This window comes from Carassius auratus, chromosome 6 (genome assembly GCF_003368295.1).
Source record: "Carassius auratus strain Wakin chromosome 6, ASM336829v1, whole genome shotgun sequence".
NCBI lineage: Eukaryota > Metazoa > Chordata > Actinopteri > Cypriniformes > Cyprinidae > Carassius > Carassius auratus.
Window position 1 is genome coordinate 21,148,242 of NC_039248.1, and position 18,342 is coordinate 21,166,583.

The 18,342-nt window shown below is 36.8% G+C and overlaps 1 protein-coding gene across 4 annotated transcripts in view; it reads left to right on the plus strand.

Annotated features, from left to right (window-relative positions):
• Nucleotides 1-18,342, plus strand: part of LOC113100892 (low-density lipoprotein receptor-related protein 8-like) — a 146,553-nt gene that overhangs the window by 56,181 nt on the left and 72,030 nt on the right. For all 4 annotated transcript variants that reach the window (XM_026265403.1, XM_026265405.1, XM_026265404.1 and 1 more), the window contains exon 3: nt 11,949-12,071. In XM_026265403.1, the coding sequence (XP_026121188.1) occupies nt 11,949-12,071 (123 nt within the window). The remainder of the gene's footprint in view (nt 1-11,948; nt 12,072-18,342) is intronic.

Sequence of the window (18,342 nt, forward strand, 5' to 3'; positions counted from 1 at the left end):
AGATATTGAGCTTTAAATTTTTTGTGTTCCATAGACTTCTGTAGATAGAACCTTTTTGTTTTTTCAATAAAAAATCCCAAAATGTACACAACTTAAAATAAAACATCACATAATGTAAATAAATTGTCACAGAATAAGAATATGTGAGTAACTTGATTTTTACAAAAATGTCAGATAGAACCTTATAATTCCAAGGGGACGATTTTAGTTTTTATTAGTTTTAGGGTGCTTTCACACTTGGTTCACTTGCCTGGTCCGAACCCAAGTTCGGTTGCTCCCCCCTCCCCCTGCCCCTGCTGGACTGTGTTCATATTATAATATTTGAGTCCGTACCACGGTTCGCTTGCGTCATCAAGCCAGCAGCTGTTTACCCCGTTGCTTGGTAACGACAGTGCAGGAGAAGGCAGCAAATGCATAACATTACTCTCTGCACTTTTATGTATTAAGTTTTTGAACTGTTCATTATGTTGATAAAGCTTCGATACATAACGGCACTTGCGCCTGTCTTACGAATGTACTGAAAATGCTCTAAAGAACGCTGTATGCGAACATAAATGAGATGTACAGCTCTCTGCTTGCACGTTCATCAGGAAAGTGAGTGAAACACACACACAAACACACATTTTCATCAAATAATTTGTCATTTAAAAGCGGTTCACTTCCGCAATTTGGTACGATTGCGTTCACATAAGCAGCGAACCGTACCAGAGTTCACATGAAGCGTACCCCAGACCACCATTTTTGTGTGCTCGCAGTCAGTGGAGGCTTGTGAAGCAGAGCCAGGCGAAAGTATAAATCTCCTGCGCAGATCCTGATGCATAAATCTCCGCAGTGCGACCTGATGCAGCCCCTGAAGTGAGACACAGGAAACAGAAATACTGCAAAATAATAACGCGACTAAATGAGATAAAAAATAAAAATAAAACGTTATTACATTTAGTTTAGTCTCGTTTTGGTCAACGAAAATGAAGAGACATTTTAGCATAGTTTTTATTTTGTAAACCACATTTAGTCTAGTTTTTTTTTTTCGGCAACAATGTGCAATTTTATACATTTAATGAAAGTAATTGTCACACGACCAGCATTTACGTTGTGTTTAATCTTGTTTTCGTCATGTGATAAAGGTTCGTTGATGACGATATTTAGTTATCTTTATTGACGAACACTAGTCCAGAGAAATCCAATTGAAGTGCAAACCCAAAATAATAAAAGAATGTTCGGCTTAAAGAGAGAAATAAAGATATTTAAGAAAATAAAAGTATTTTTTTTCATACCATGAATGTGAGTTGGTTTAAATTGTTTCTGTTTGGTGTAGCCTACATAAAGGAGATTATTTTTTATTTAGATTTTTCTCAGATATTTTAGTGTAAAATGTATTAATGAAAATATTACATTAATAAAAATAAAATATGTTATTTGTTTCCTAATCATTAATTCCTAAGTATACTGATAAATAGAAAAAAAAGAAGAATTGTGTCTTGGAGGAACAAAGGTTGGATTCTCATTGCATCATGTTCTGTGAACGAACCGTCAGAGAATCTGTCACGAAGGAAATAATGTCACCACATCATTACCACAACCTCAAGGAAATCAAAGCAGCAGGTTGCTGTTTTTGTGTCTTGTTCGCTCAATGTACTGCACCCTCCTTCCTTTCCAGCACTCCATTTGGTGGAGGGCTGTTGCGTTTTGTCTTTGCCGAGTGGTGGAGGACATTTGTAATTGAAATGAATTCACTTCCATGTTGGCAGGGCAGATTTGCCTTCATCTTTTGTCTCAGAGCTTGCCTCTTTGTCAAGGCTCCCCCCTTGGTCCTCCAAAGGCAAACAGACTGACATACATACATTTGTATTAATAAAGCAAAAGCCAGTGTGTTCATTGGTTGAGCACAGACTGTGATGATAGGATATGACTGGGCACTGAACCAGATGAAGCAGCGCAGAACTCGATCACACACACGAGAACAAACGCGCACGGGTTTCACACTGAGATCGGATGTAGTTTATCAGCATGTCGTCTCTAGTATTGTATTATTGTTGCCTTGTAAACCCCCGTCGAGTGCATCAATCACAACAAGTTTATAATCATCTCTGGCTCGTTGTTATTCTTTTTTTTTCACAGATTTTTTTCATATTTTTGCAGATGCAGAAACACAGTAATTTAGTGTTTGCACTCTTTTCATTAAGCAAGTGTATAAAATGGGTTTTGTTCCTGCTATTTGATACGCACCAGTTTTTGTTATTGTAAACTGTGTTAGTTGAGATGTTTGTTTGAGAGTTGAAAAATGGTCTTAGAAGTTGATGAGAACTGTTTAAGTTAAAGCTGAAATTATTATTGATCTTTAAATTCTCTTGAACAGAAACAGTTGCGATATTGAAGACGCAAAGGTAGACTTTGAGGGCAAGAGTGGCAAAGTGAGAAAGACAGACAGCAGGACAGAAAGACAGGGTGAGGAAAAATAGAAGGGTAAGTTGTTTTGACTGACAGACTGCTAGAGGGCTAGTCATTTCAATGGGGAAAAAGAACGAGAGGTAGAAGGAGCTGGAGAGCTTGATGGATGTGATTAGAACATTGACCTATCAAGGAGACCGAGTCTCCGCGGGTGGGTAGCAAATGTGTTTATATGTGTGTGAGTGTTAGACATTACAAGAGGAAAAGGGAATGAGGACACTCTGGGATGTCCCTCGGCTCTGTGCGTGCATGTATTCTCTCTTTGGCATACAGTGTATGGCCTCATCTACCCAAATAATGTTCTCACACACCTGCTCCATTACGTGCTTAAACACCTGTGTGGCAGTTTGATCACATATGTTAAACAGACTTATACTGCATCACCAGGCTTTCAATGCTAAAACATGACCATGTTACATAAATAAAAGTGACCGTCCTTTAAAACTAATAAGGCATTAAAATACTAAAAAGGCACAAAGAGCACACAAGAGGAGGGGGATATGTATAAATATTGTATAAATTAAGGGTGTTCGAATTACTGGTATACAGAAATCTGTGGGTTAGTTATTGATTACGATGTCTCCTGCTAGTTAAGCTGTGCTTAATTGCGTTTCTTCAACTATGGGAACGTTTTGTCCTGTGGATTTTTAGAAAATCATCTCACACTCTCTCTAGCATTCTCACTATTGCATTCTGTGGTGAAAATGAGATTGATGGAAATTACATTTTGAATTTGTTTTGCATACAATAGTGCTCTTTTATCAACGTAAGGCAAATTTAAAAGCTGAATGATACCTCATGTTTTAATAATAATCATCCTGTTGGTCTTAAAAGTCCCCTAAGTTGAGGAAAACCCTTAAAATAAAAAGTGTGGTTGTTTACAATTGTTCAGCAAATTTTGCAGTTGAGTCAGGTCAGTAGGAATGCATGTGAACTGGAATTTCACAAAGTTTTGATGGAAAGAAAGCTGCTTGGTTTGAAAGTAGCTTTTGTGTAAGCTATGATTCATACGTATTGACATTTTTTGTTTGTTTGTTTTTTGCTTGCAAAATTTTCCCAAGATTATGTTAATGTCATCACACATATCTCTGGTCCAAATGAAACAGTGCAGTAATTTTCACTTTACATTACTGAAAGTTGACTGCTCCATCATTTCACCCTCATGCCGCCCATTCTCACATGCATTCTCACAAAAAAAGCATCTTTGTCTTGTAATTACTGAGAGCTTTCGACTGTTTCGACTGCTTCTGCTTTGACAGACTCTGACAGATCAGACTCTGATCTGTTTGATTATATTCAGCTTGCCTCAATGGCGAAAACCACAATAACTGTGTGTCTTTGCATCAACCATATGTGCCTTCAGGCAGTATTCTTCAAAACTAAGAATGACACTGAAGATGGTTTTGGTGGCAACAACATAACCAATCCCATCTTTATTCCTGTGATTTGATAAAAAAAAAAAAAAAAAAATGAATGTATGAAGACCAAGTGAAATGAGAGATCATTTCAAATCATGCAGTGAAAGGACCAGTTCCAGTGTAAATATTTATGTACTAATGGCTACTATGTGATTATGCTTGATATGCTCCTGTTTGTTTGAGGTGAAACATCAACAGTGCAGAAATCAATGGAGATAAATAGAGCGAGAGAGAAAGAAAGGACAGCCAGAGAGGAATTGGCTAACACATAAAACAGGCTAATGGGAACTGCTTTCTCCTTCACCCCTTGTTCCCTTTGTTTTTTCCCATCAATAGGTCTCTCTCTGTTCTCTCAGGTCATATCAGTTACACTCCATCCCTTGAGAGTCTGCTCCAGGAATGGGAATCTTAAAGAATTGAATGATTTTGATTATTTTTATACTTTCAAGAAGAAATATTTGAAAATAAGACCTAAAATCTCATTGTATTTATTGGCCTCAAACGTCACATTATTTAACATTTCAGAGCAGATATTACAAATCAGAAATAAATTTAATATAGTTGTTTAAACATACTCTAAATGTGGCACAGAGTTAAAACAAATGCTGTCCGATAGTATTATTATTTTTTATTTTTCTAAATAAATGATTTCTATTCATCAAAGAAAAAAACATAAAATATTAAGCAGCACAACTGTTTTCAACTATGATAATGTTAAGAAATGCAACCTTGGTAAGCATAAGTGCCTTCTTCCAAAAACCCCCAAAATGTACTCCACTTATATATAACGCCGCTGGGCTTGTGGCTGACATTCTGAACTGCTGCTGTAAGGATCTATGCCCAGGTTTGCATATTTCTGCATGGATTAGCTGTATTTAGTTGAAGGAAGTTGGTCCTGGATCAGCACTTCTGGAAAACTTTTATGTCAATCCAAATTGCTGACAGCAGCAGTAGCACTACATCTTACCTCCAACTTCCTAATGCTCCATTCAGTGGGACAACCCGTGCCACTTGTTCTTTCAAACGGTCCTAGTTTCACACTGCATTTATCATTTTTCCTCTTTAAGAAGACAATTTTGTGAATCCAGAACAAACTCCAACCAGACAAAATGTTCGATTTAAGCTTTTCACGTGTGGGAGTTTATTGACTCGGGAGTGTTTGAGTGCATGTGTGCTGTCAAAACTGCCTTCCTCCGTCTTACCTCTTTCACAGAGATACTCGAATTCCTTGAAGTGTTAAATAAAAAGGCGAAAGAGGTGTCTGATGAAGGCGCTTTCACACAATCTGCATACAGAAGCAGCGGAGGCAGATTAGTGTGTGGTATTGAGCTGTGAAGCGTCAGTGTAAAGCTGTGCTCACATGGCTTTATCTGCTCACTTCCTCAAAGGAGTTCAATTGTGCCCTTTGAAATCCACCTGGGTTTCAGCCTTAATCTTGTTGTTACCTTTCCAGGCTGTTTGCTTATTATTTTCTTCTTTTTTTATTATCTTTGCACTCAGTTGATACCCGAGTTTCTAGGTGCAAGCATTGGAAGTAGGGGGGAAAACGACAATATTTCAAAGTATTGCAGTATTTTACTTCATGATACCGTGTTGATATTCGTACGGCAGGAATCAATAATTAATTTTTTAATGTAATCTCTATGGGGGAAAGAGAGTGACCACTACGCATAGTATGCAAGAAGATGAAATGTACTGTGACATTAGGACGCTAGTCTTGCTAGACTTTTACTTGAGGCAGAGTCTTGGTAGGATTGCACCAGCCTGTCGTAAGTTCAAACTTAAATCTAGTTTGTAACTAATTCTGCACTTAATTCGGCTGCACTGTTTGTTTTTAAGGCAATACGAAATTAATAGGTCATAAGTAGTGTTGTCACAAAACAAGACATTTCTATTTAAAGTACTTAATTTAAGTAAAACATGAGCTCATTGATGCTGTTCTGTTAATAAGCTTCCTGGTCGGAGCGGCCAGTAAATAATTAGTTTATACGAATTGCATTTCAGCTTAAAATTTTAAGGATGCCAAATGTCTAGCAGCAGGTTGTAACTTGCTCCTTTACATGGCATATAGGCCTAAGTATACGTATTGTCAAATTAACAGATGTATGGCAATATGAATGGTGTGTAAAAATATGTTTTTGCCGGTATATGGAAACAATAAAACATTTGCAAAATAACATTTAAATACAAAAATATTATTGTAACCTACATAATATTCAAGGCAGTTCAGGGCAATTAGCATGATCATACCTATTAATATTGTATTGCTAGATCTGTTTCCAACATGTATAGCTATAAATGAATTCTATGGCCATCACTTTCCTTGGTGTTTTTTGGATGTGTTGGTTCGCATTTGATGTTTTATTCTCTCTCTCTCTCTCTCTCTCTCTCTCTCTCGCTCTGTGTGTGTGTGTGTGTGTGTGTGTGTGTGTTAAAGCCTTTTTTCTCTTTAGGGTGTCAGGTGTTCTTGTGTAGGTCTCCTCACATCTGCACCTTTGTAGATCATTGGCAGCACATGAACTGACCAGTCAATGCACAGACACCTTCACATACAAACAGTACATGTAACCAGGCGTCTTACATGCAGTTTCTTATGGAATGGTGTTTTCTTTCACCTTTGCCATATTTCTCTGTCACTGTACTGTTTCGAAAGATCCCCTTGACTTGCTTTATCCTCCCCCTCCTCTTTCCCACACATGCTCGCATGTAGGTCTCAGCACGCACAGAGACCTGCACAATGCTTTTCACCTTTCACAGTTTGTGTGTGCTACATAAGTATAGAGTCTCATACAGGCAGTAAATCTTACAGAACTGTAGTGGGAGGAAATTTAGTAGCATATGAATTGTACATGGTTCTGTGTATTATTGTCTTTCAGCCCTGTACACAAACATTTTATAACAAGCTATATATTTGTTTCATGTTATTCTTTGATTTATAAAGCTGATTTGATCATTATTTTTCTTTTATTAAAAATAACTAAATTTTAAGCATGAAAATGCTATTCTCATAATCAATTTGACTTTCAAATGATAGCGATTGATGCTTATTAAATTAAAATTTTAACTAATGAAATGCAATAATATAATAAAAACAATTTCATACAGTATTAAAGGGGGGTGAAATGCTATTTCATGCATACTGGGTTTTTTACACTGTTAAAGAGTTGGATTCCTATGCTAAACATGGACAAAGTTTCAATAATTAAGTTGTACGTTTGAAGGAGTATTTCTGTTCCAAAAAAACCTCTTCCGGTTTGTCACAAGTTTCGGAAAGTTTTTTTCGAGTATGGCTCTGTGTGACGTTAGATGGAGCGGAATTTCCTTATATGGGTCCTAAGTGCGCGCTCTTCTGCCGGAAGAGCGCGCGCTCCCTTATAGCAGAGCAGAGAGAGGCTGAGCACAGCCTGATCAGAGCGAGAGCGTCGCAAAAAGTCACAAAAGAAGTGTGTTTTTGGTTGCCAGGGCAAGACAACCCTGCACAGATTACCAAAAGAGAAACAGCATTAAGGGACCAGTGGATGGAGTTTATTTTTACAGAGCATCAACTGAGTTGTGCAAGTGTTTTTGTTTGTTCCCTGCATTTCGGATTGCACATCGTTTATTTCTTAAGGATAATGCAGTCCCAACGGAAAAGGGTCACGATTGTGTGTTGGAACCGCAGGCGGTGAGTAAAACTGCTTCAAATATCTCTGTGTTGTTAACTTAGCTATCAGCGCCTTAGCACATCAAGTAAACAACATGCGATGTTGTCATCAAACTGCACTTTCCACATGTACAGCTTAAAAAAAAAAAAAAAAAAAAAAAAAGACGACATAAGGTGGAACTTAGTCATTTTCCAAAACCGCTAAGCAAATATATACAGTTTCAGTACATACCACATAGCATACCGCCTTTGCTGATGCTGCTCTTGTTAAATTTCAGCCTCTGGATCTGTGTCACAGCTTACACATGCTCTCAACTCAAAATCCTACTGGCGCTCGTGATTCTTTAGCTCCGCCCACACGTCACGCCTCTAGACGCTCGTGTTTTTCCGGGAAAAATCGGTACAGACTATCTTTCTCTTATAAATATAATAAAAATAAAGACTTTTTGGAGTTATGAAGGATGCAGTACTACTCTATAGGTGAAAACGAGCATTTCACCCCCCCTTTAAATCATGTTTTCCATTTATAATAATAGGAGGAAGATTTTTTTGTTTATATTCATACCTTAGTTTGTGTGTTTTCTTTTAAATTTCTTAATGACCATAGCTTTAATTAAGATAATCATACAATATATATGTGTGTGTGTGTGTGTGTGTGTGTGTGTGTGTTGCGAACAAATTCATCAATATATTCTAGATATTCCGTATATCACTCAGCCTTCATGGCACCATTGTGCTTAAAATGTTATACGATTCTCTCTATAGTGACAGAGAGACTGAAATGGACAAGTACAGAAAGAAAGGGATCCTACCAGAAAAAGTTGACCTACTGAGGCACCTCTCTGTGACACCATTTACGATTATGACCTGTCCATGTTTATAGCCCTGCTCAAGATGGCTCTGCAATTGCCTTATCCTATAATAGGTGGGCTCTCTTATCTCACACGAGGACTCAGATCCACATGAACCACAGCCAATCACAGCACCTCCCCAAGCAGCATGCTATTGACCTCTGATCTGGTATCACTGATTTATTTTTTCCAGCTGCTTACACTATTGAATTTTACATCAAACTTAACAAGCAATAGACCAGCAAAGAGTGCCTAGAATCTTATAAATGACGACTGCTCCAAAAAGCTGTTCAAAGTAAGCAAATAAAGCAATGAAGTGCATAGTTGGTAGTTTTTAAGTAGCTCTTTAGACTATGCTGAAGTAGATTGAATGGCAATTTCCCATCTGCTCCATTGCTTTTTAAAATTGCATTGGTAATTCGGCAGTTTTCAGGAAGCTGAAGGTGTCAAGCATGTTTAGACCGAGGTCTTAGTTCTCTGTGAAGTCTTAGAGGAAATGGTTTGTGAAAATTGAATGATGCTGACCTTGAGCTGCAGTTGTGTCCCTTACAAACTGCCCATTCTGTGGGACGCTGGCAGCAGGCACAAAGAGGTCACCTACCGCTAACCATCACAGATCAGCAGTCTGTCAGTAATCAGTGTGATCTCTCAGGCACGGGACCTTGGGAATGTCATGGCTTTGTCTACATGTGCAGAAAAACTCACACACAGACACCTCTTGCTTCGTTTCTGCACACTAATACACACTCAATTCCTGGACGTCCTAGGAAAATAGAAAAAAAATAATAACATTTGCACAGCGACAGGCCTGATGTTTATAAATGACTCGTGATGATTGTTGTATGTCAGAGTGTGTGCACTTATTGTTTGCGAAGCCTTGTGCGTGATTTATGATTTTTGTATGGCTCACAAATCATTGCAGTGTACATGCAGTCTTTGATTTATCTATGTGTGCCTTGTGTGAGTATCTGCATAATGAAGTATTTTCTGCTTGTAATACACAACATCTTTTAATTTGCACATCCCATGACTGCTTGAAGCTGCCTGCCTGCATTGGCAGTCCTACAGGAAAGTTAGTAAAACCAACACTTGCATGATTTCTCAAACCAACGCAACATCCCCACCAGTTTACAACATCAGCTATCTTCCAGATTTTAAGTCAGCAACATCTGGCAAGTAATTTGTTTTTCACTAAATAATGTATTTTGTTTTTATAAGAAAAATGAACAAGAAAAATCTAAGAAATGATATGTATATAATTCATATATATGTTTTAGGGCTGTTGAGAATGTGTAAATACTTGCGATACTGATGCGATTAATCCTCATATTATATTAAATATTTAACTAGTCATTTTCTTACTAATCGTGAAAATGTGCAAAATAAACAAATTGTAGGAAAATTTGAAAGAGAGAGAAACTTCTGTCACAATATATTCTATATACAGCATATAAAAAGTCTTGTAAATGTGATAAAAATGATTTATATAAAGATTGTTTTTAGTTAATTTAAAGTAAAAGTTATAATACTTTTAATGATTACTCCTTATATGGAGCAGTTACATAACTGGTATCTGTGATACTCTATTTGACATTTAAACCATTTAAAATACACTGTCTTTATGTTGTTTCTTCATAGATCTACATGAGGTTCGGTGGAAAAAACAAAAATGTTTATTTTTAAAGTTAGTTGCAATTAATTACAAATATTTTAGATTTTTTTATTTTTTCAGTTCAAATTATGACAAACACTGTATAATTTGTGGTTTTTGATATTTTGTGGAATCAACCTACGAACAGCATACTTTAATGTTACATACTTCACCTTGAAAAAAATGAATATTGTGTTCAGCTTGAAAGGAATGAAGGTTGTGACAAGGTCAAGCTTTGTCCTTGAGATAAGGCTAGTGCAGGATCTTTGGTAATTAAGTGCTGCTCAGAGCTCACTAACCACTTCTCTTTGTAGTCTTTGGAGGTGCTCAACCCAGAACATACTGCCTCTGGTTCTAGAGGAAGATAAGAGTCAGGGGAATGAGTTGCTAAATCTCTGGGCTTGTTTCAGTGTAAGGTAGCTTGGCTGGGGAGCTAGAGAAGACTTGGATGAAATCCTCTTGTTCTGATGGGAGGCAAGGGCCTGGGATTTGCTCACTGTTCCAGAGAAGTATTTCACAGAATCTCTCCTTCGGTCTTGTCTATTGCAACTCACTGATGGTTTGACAATTTTCCGCTGTCTTTTAGTTTGGTTTCATGATTTTCACCTCTTATCTGTTTGACTTTTTTAAAAGGGTTCCTAGATTTTATATCAGTGTTTATGTGTGTGTGTGTAATATTTATTAATATTCATTAATATTAATTCAATTAAAGAAAATGTTTTGGTAGTTTTGATTAAATGTTTTAAACTAGATTTTGATTGGAGAGTGTCCTTTTGAACATTTGAAAAGTAATTGTACTGTACCGTTGTCAGTGTATATAGTTAAATTGTTAATGCACTTTCATGGCCCTATTTTGCATACTTTATCAAAATTACTTTCTGATTCAACACAAAGTCCAAATATCAGATTACATTTCTATCAGGATATAATAGCTTGTTCAGCCTCTAAAAAAAAACATCTCCTAATCTTTTTTTTTTTTACATCTGATGACAATACCTTCTCTCATCCAGTCTTTTATTTATTCATAAACATGTTTTGGTTGTCTATTCTTGATGTTGTCCTATTATTCTCTAGAATTACATAAGATTATGGAAATAACATAGGTTTGGAATGTTCATGTTACCTTTAACATTAAAATCAAATAAGGTATGTTGTTTCTGATGATTGATTTTACATTTCGAATGAAGGAAAGAAAGCAGAACTAATATTTGGCATGGGAGAGCAGCACAGCCACCCAGACCAGATACTGCATGTGCTCAGCTGATGCACATGATAAAAGTCGAACGTGTGAACAGTGTTAAATCACTGTGTCCTCTCTGACTGATAAAGCTCTTATTGGTCTCCCTCCCAGAGAGCTGACAACATCATCAATCGCTCTCCCTTCAGGCTCTTCCACCCCAGCTACAAATTTACTGGACTTAAAGCAAAGCAGTCTTTATCCACACACATGCGGAAACAAAAGTAAGGGTTCATAAATTCACAGTGATGTGTATCTGGGAACTTTGTAATCGCTCCCGCTGGAGCTGTGTGTTCAATTCATTCAAACTCTCTTCCCAATTAAACTATAAAAGCAACAAGAAGAAACAAACAGAGACGCACGGTGCACTTAGCCTCGTATTGCTTGCTGTTTTGTTGTTTAAATCTGAAGCGTGAGGCTTTTTCTGCTCAAGTTTGTCTATTTCTGCACTAGAACAGTTGTTGTCAAGTGCACGTCTACTATTGTTTATCAAGTGATCTAAATTTGTCATGGCATCTCCTGCAGACTAGAGTTAGCAGTGTGGTTTGTTTCACTGTTGTTGGAAAAAAGTCATTTCACCTTCTACTTGAGCTAGACACAGTACAGTACATCCAAACTGACCTTTGACCTCAAATAGACTGCTTGTGTGAACAGCATTAATGTATATTTTAAACTTAGCTTTCTCTCTCTTCTTCAACAGCAAAAAAGACATGTGCCACAACAGACTTTGCATGTAAGAATGGGCAGTGTGTCCCTGCCCGATGGAGGTGTGATGGAGAACCTGAGTGTCCAGATGGTTCGGATGAAGCAGACTCCACCTGCAGTGAGTAACCCGAGTGCATGAGTGTGTGTGTGTGTGTGTGTGTGTGTGTGTGTGTGTGTGTGTGTGTTGTTCTGTTGACTGATTCTGATCATTTTATCCAAATAAAAGCATGTAAAACTTGAGCATCACCATATCTTGAATATGATTTCAGTGGCATATTTCAGGTTGCATTAAACTGATAAAAATCCACAGTACAGAGATTTCTAATCTTCCAAAACACTTAAATAAATGCCATTCTTTTGAAATTTCTATTCATCAAAAAATCTTGAAAAAAAATCTTGTAAAGAAAACGGCACAACGTTGATGATATAAAGCACCAAATCAGCATATTTGAATTATTTCAGAATAATAATGTGTACTAATGGCTTCTGAAAATTATAATGAATTAAATTAAATTTTAAAATTGTAATAACTGTAATAATATTTCACAATATAACTGTTTTTAACTGCATCTTTGATCAAATAAACATCCTTGGTGAGCATAAGAGACTTCTTTCAAAAACTGCGAAAAAAATATTGCCTGAAACATTTGAACGGTGGTGTAAATATAAATATTAACTAATTAAATTAAAGCAGTGTTATGTAGCTTTGAATTATTTCTTAATTTATCAAGCATTGCATCAAGGTTTTCCAAGTAGTTATTCAAGTAAACGGTCAGTAATTAAAAACAAATAAATTAAAAGCAGCAAGTTGCTTTCGATTCTTGTTGCTATTGTTATTTGATTAATTTCACCAACATAATAGACAGCAGAGGGTCTATCAGGGTGCATTCGTACTGCAAGGCCCAGTCAGCAGATCTGATATTTTGACACTTTTTCAAATGATTGCTTTATCTTGATTTTTTTTCATATTTATAGCAGTTAAAATAATGTGTTTTGGGCATATGTTTCTGCATCGTTATTGCTCATTTATTTCAAATTGGATTATTATAATAACACTATTTGGAATTGACCCTATAGGATTCAACTTTCAAAGGCTGTGTAAAAACCGCATATCCATATATTTAGACATTAGATATTCTTCTGTTCTGTAGTAAACTGGATGAACTGAGATAATGTTTATTTGCAATGCATCCAGTTCTTTTTAGTTTGTTTTTCTGTGAAGGATTGCCTGTGGGTGTTTGGCAGTCTCAGTAATTGTTATTTTAAGCTGTGGACTGAGCCTTTCTCACTGGCCATGTGATGTGATTTCGCTGTTGGCTGAATTAAGCTCCAGCTGCTAATTGGCGGCAGTAATGCTCACACCCTCTGGCATACTCACTCTCTTGTGTACTAGTAATTGATATTGTCTGCTCAGATCACGAGAAAAATCACATTTTTACACACATTCCTTGTGCTCTGATTTGGTTGTAACTTAATTTTAGAGTCAGGAGCAGTTTCTGTCTCACTTTCCTTTGCTACTGGACATCCGAAAGAAAGTGGACATTCTAGTTCAGTGATCGTAAGATCAGATTGAGAAAAAAAAAACATGATCAGCTATGTTTTGGCTGTGTTTTTCCTCAGGCTATAGCATCGTGGCCAGGAAAGAATGAAGGAGACCTAGGCTATGTTTGGAGATATATACTACCATGCTATATTGTTTGCTTATTTGGAACATTATGTAAATTTGACTTTCCAACTGACTTTACATTGCCTATATGTTTAATATTCAATTTCTTTCTTTCTTTCTTTGCCAAAACTTGACTTATTTGCACAAATTGGAATTCAAAATAGTAAATAACAGTTTCAATTTCAATGATTGTTAAGGATACACAATACAGTAAATATACCAAATTGGTTATTAGCTAACACTGATTTTAAAAGATTTTTTGGTATTGATGGCAATTGGATATTTCAATGTTAATGCTAATTCCCCCCAATTTTTACATTTATATAACCTTTGCCATCATCTTACATTCACTTAAAGTTATCTTAAAATTGCTGTAAATGTATCACCACTGTTGAATGCAAAATATATATCAACTTTTCAGTCTACATTATAATGTGATGCCTAAATTCACTTACATCATTTTAAATAATTGTTTTTAGATATTAATATTTGAAGAGTTTTTTTTGCAACTCGGTTTTTATAAATTTTCATAAATCATGTTTTTGTTGTTTTATTGTTTAGTTTTTATTATTATTATCATTTATTCAAAACAACCCAACTGCAGTTTCAATGATATTAATTGGAATGCAGGATAATTTACATTTTTAATAATCAAGTTATCTGTTCTTGCAAATAAACTCTTAGTTTGCATTTGTATGATTGTCATTTTTCATTTTATATAATATTTTTATTTATAGAATTGCTGAATTTTAATATCAGACATTTTATATTTATTTATATTGGGGGGGTTGTAAATGTCTGATATTAATTATAATGTAAATGACAAAAGTAGAATACTATAATTTTTGTTCATACTATCATTCACTACATATATCAATAATATACTATCATTATTCTGTATTCATTATTAAGTTACGTCCTTCATGCTGCCTCTCTCCTTCAGCATGTTCTTATTTTGCATATCTTTAAAAATGAAATGGACTGGTAATGACAACTGTGCTATAAATGGATGCAGGTTGTGCTAGTTTCAAATCTCCCACCCACGGAGACCATCATCATATGATGGACAGGTGTGAAATTCTGTTACTGCAATTTGTCTAAAGTACGATGTGGATTCTACCACCGAATCACAGAAACTTTAGCTCGATTTGCTTGTTAATGTCCATCACAATCACCCCACATACATGTCTATATGCTGATCAAATGCATTTAGGTAAAGGCGCTCGTATAGCTTGGAGACATACAGTACACACACACACACACACACACACACACACATACATTTATGTATTCCCATTAGTCCAGACTCCAAGGTCAAAGCTAGTAATGGTATCCACACACATTCTCCCAGTATCCCTTTACCTGTGTTAGATTGCTTTTCAGAATTGCTTTCAGCTTTTCTCTGATAGAAGGAGAAACTATGTAGAGGCCTTTGAACAAAGTCACATGGATCATAGTTCTTCGTGGCTTGTTCACACAAACAACTCTTTTTTCCTCAAATAGTCCCCAAACATTAGCCTCCCTCTGGTAATGCAGCATATAAGTACTGGCATGCCATTACAGCAGACTAATATTAAGTGAGTAAACCTGAAAAACGGACCGGGCTCTGTGGTTTTTCAGGATTGGGATATCTTGATCAATGGGAACATTGCAGTCATTATGGTTGCATTAAAAAGTAATAAACCGACGCATGCGGACATGACTCAGGTACTTGTACAAAACCAAATCTGGGATCATATGCTGGAATGATTATGAAAAATGAGGTGGGTACCTTGCCTTGATTGGGTGGTTATTAATCAGCTTGATAAAGTGTGTGCTTATGTGTATTTGAAAGGCACATTTGCAGTGCTGTGTGTGAAAATTAGGGGTGGATGAAGGGTCATTTCTTGGCCCCTCCAGCTTTTGCAGGATGGATTTGCATATACAGTACTGGTCTATGGTCAAACTGTTTGCCGTTTATTGTTAAAGCTTTATGTCTTCATACAGACCTGGACAAGAGATATTATGGTGAATTATGATAGACTGTGAGGAGGTTAATTAGTGGTCCTTGCTAATGCCACACATTTAAATGTTTTATTTTTTTATCCTTGTAAATGCTACAAGTCAGTTTACTGTAGGAATCACATTATAATTGTGGAGAAAAAAAAGTGAAAAATAATTTACATTAATTTGAGATTACATTATAGATTACATTTACTTAAAGAGCCACACAGATGGGAAATCAAAAATTACCTGTATTACAGTGTATGATGTAGCTGTCCATCAGTGTAAATAATGTGCAAAGTAATTAAACCAAAAAGTACACGATTTATAAAGTTATTGGCTTCTTAAGTAAGGAGTCGACTCTGAATCGCTGAAACCAGTCGTTATAGATTTCAAATCTTTTGCCCATCTCTATGTATGTCACTAGGAACACTTTGCATAATAATCTCCGCCTACCGTCCTGGGAGAAACGGAACTCTGACCTGCCCCACCCCCCCACACAGACGCTCTGGTTGGTGTGAGAGCATCATGTCGAGGAGACAGTGTGTTTTTAATTGTAAAGGCAAGTTTGTTTTATATTCACTGACAAAGAATGAAGATCAGAAGAACCAATGACTAAAATTAATTTTTACCACAATACCAGAGCAGTACAACAAATCCCTTTTGTTGTGTTCACAACATTTCACTGATGACTGCTTTTCTAATCTCGGTGAGTTCAAGGCGGGATTTTCAAAGCGTTTGGTCATAAAAGAGGGTTCATTACCAACTTTATTTGGACCAACAAACGTCTCCGAATCACAACCTGCAAGTATGATTATGAAGTTATGTGTTTGTCTTATCAGTATGTCGCCCTAGCACTATATGTTAACTCTGGAGTTGATTAACGTGGACACGTGTTATGAGTCATTTTACCCTGATTAACCCAGAAAAGAACTTAAATTACACTTTCAGTTTTAATCGTACAGATAAGAGCAATACATCAATCGAATCTGTAAAGGGTCTACTTTTTTTTTGGATACAGACATAACTTTGTGCATTTATAAAATAAAGAAAACAAACAAGGTGTGCTGTCTGCAGCCTTTGTCTGCGCTGATCTTCATTTACAAACCAGTCATTAAAATGAAGTGTAACTCCGTGAACAGTCAACGAAGAGACATGAGAGCGATATCTATTGAGAATGAGGAGTTGTCGTCATAGCACAAAGCCCCTCCCTTGATGTCACAGTCTCCGCCATGTTAGCAGGATACCGATGGCGACACAGGATTGTTTACATGTGTTGTTAACTCAGTAGTAGAGGAGGTTCTTGCAATTCTGCACTGTTTTACCATGCCTGGAAGTTACTGCTGCGTTAAAAACTGCTCCAGTACCTCTCACGATACATATGGAAAACATAGGAACAATGGAATACAGTTTTTTCTTTTAGGTTACACCAAGTGCAAAACAGCGGTATTTGGAAAAGCTCTCAAGCATCCAAAATATACCCATACGAGCTACCTGCAGCAGCACAGAGACCTGGACCATTTACCTCCATGCACACATATGGACATTGGGAATTATATTGTTTTTGGTTTGTTACTACACAATGCCGGAGTTTAAAAGCCACAAGTTACGAGGCTTTCTGCTGTGGCTGGGTCCATCTACAGCAGGTGATGAAAACAGTGTTGTACTGGCCAAAGTAAGTTTATTCACATGCGTTTTAGTGTATTGTAATTACATTGCATTTAGAATGCACTTCTTGACCAAAATGACAAAGTAATTAACTGCGACTGTTTCGTAAACACTAGATTGTAACGAGATTTTCAATGTATACAAACGTTTCCAACATGTTTTGATGTAGGCTAAAGCTGTGTATGTTTAGTTATTATTTGATTTTAGCCCAGTGACACATACTGTACCAGGTTTTTGTGTTGGGGGCTGCAAAGTGGACAAACCAGTTCTGGGTTAGCTAGGGTAGTTAAATGTGTGATTGCAAGATGTAAATGTCCTGGTTAGATTAAAGCCATTAACAGCGTGAATGCAAGGTGACTTACATCGTAAACAATATAATTCCCAATGTCCATATGTGTGCACAGAGGTAAATTGTTCAGGTCTCTGTGCCGCTGCAGGGAGCTCGTATGGGTCGATATTTTGGATGCCTGAGAGCTTCCCCAAACACCGCTGTTTTGCGCTTGGTGTGAGTTTGTTCCTGTAAGGTCCCCTTTCTTTCGCCTTATGTTTTTGCATTGCTTTACTTTCTTCCTTTTCTTTCTCGTATTCGTAGATCCGTCTCGATCTGTTCCGCTGACAAAATAAATGCGCAAAATTAAAGATCTCTAAAATGTTTAGTCGCGCCTCTGAAGTTCTGAAGGCATTGCCCCTGGCAACCGATAGCGTATCCTGCCATCATTGCCGACCGGCTCAGACCCCTCCCAAATCAACCCAAATCGGCATGTGACTCCTCACTCTCAATAGAAAGCTTGACATGTCTACTTTAAAACTAAACAAGTGCTGCCGAAAACAGATATTCTATGATAATCCATATGAAAACAAGGCGATGTCTGTTTTTCACGTCTCCGTTCATTATATCTAATGTGACTATGCCCCCGCTCTATTCAGATTCAAACTGAAGTGCGCGGCTTGAATATGCCCACACAGAAGAAAAATCAGCGTGACTGATCTTCAAGTTTTTTATTTTACTGTTTGCTTCGCGATGAGAGGAATAAGACATAATTGACCCCAAAAAGATGCTAACGCATTGTTT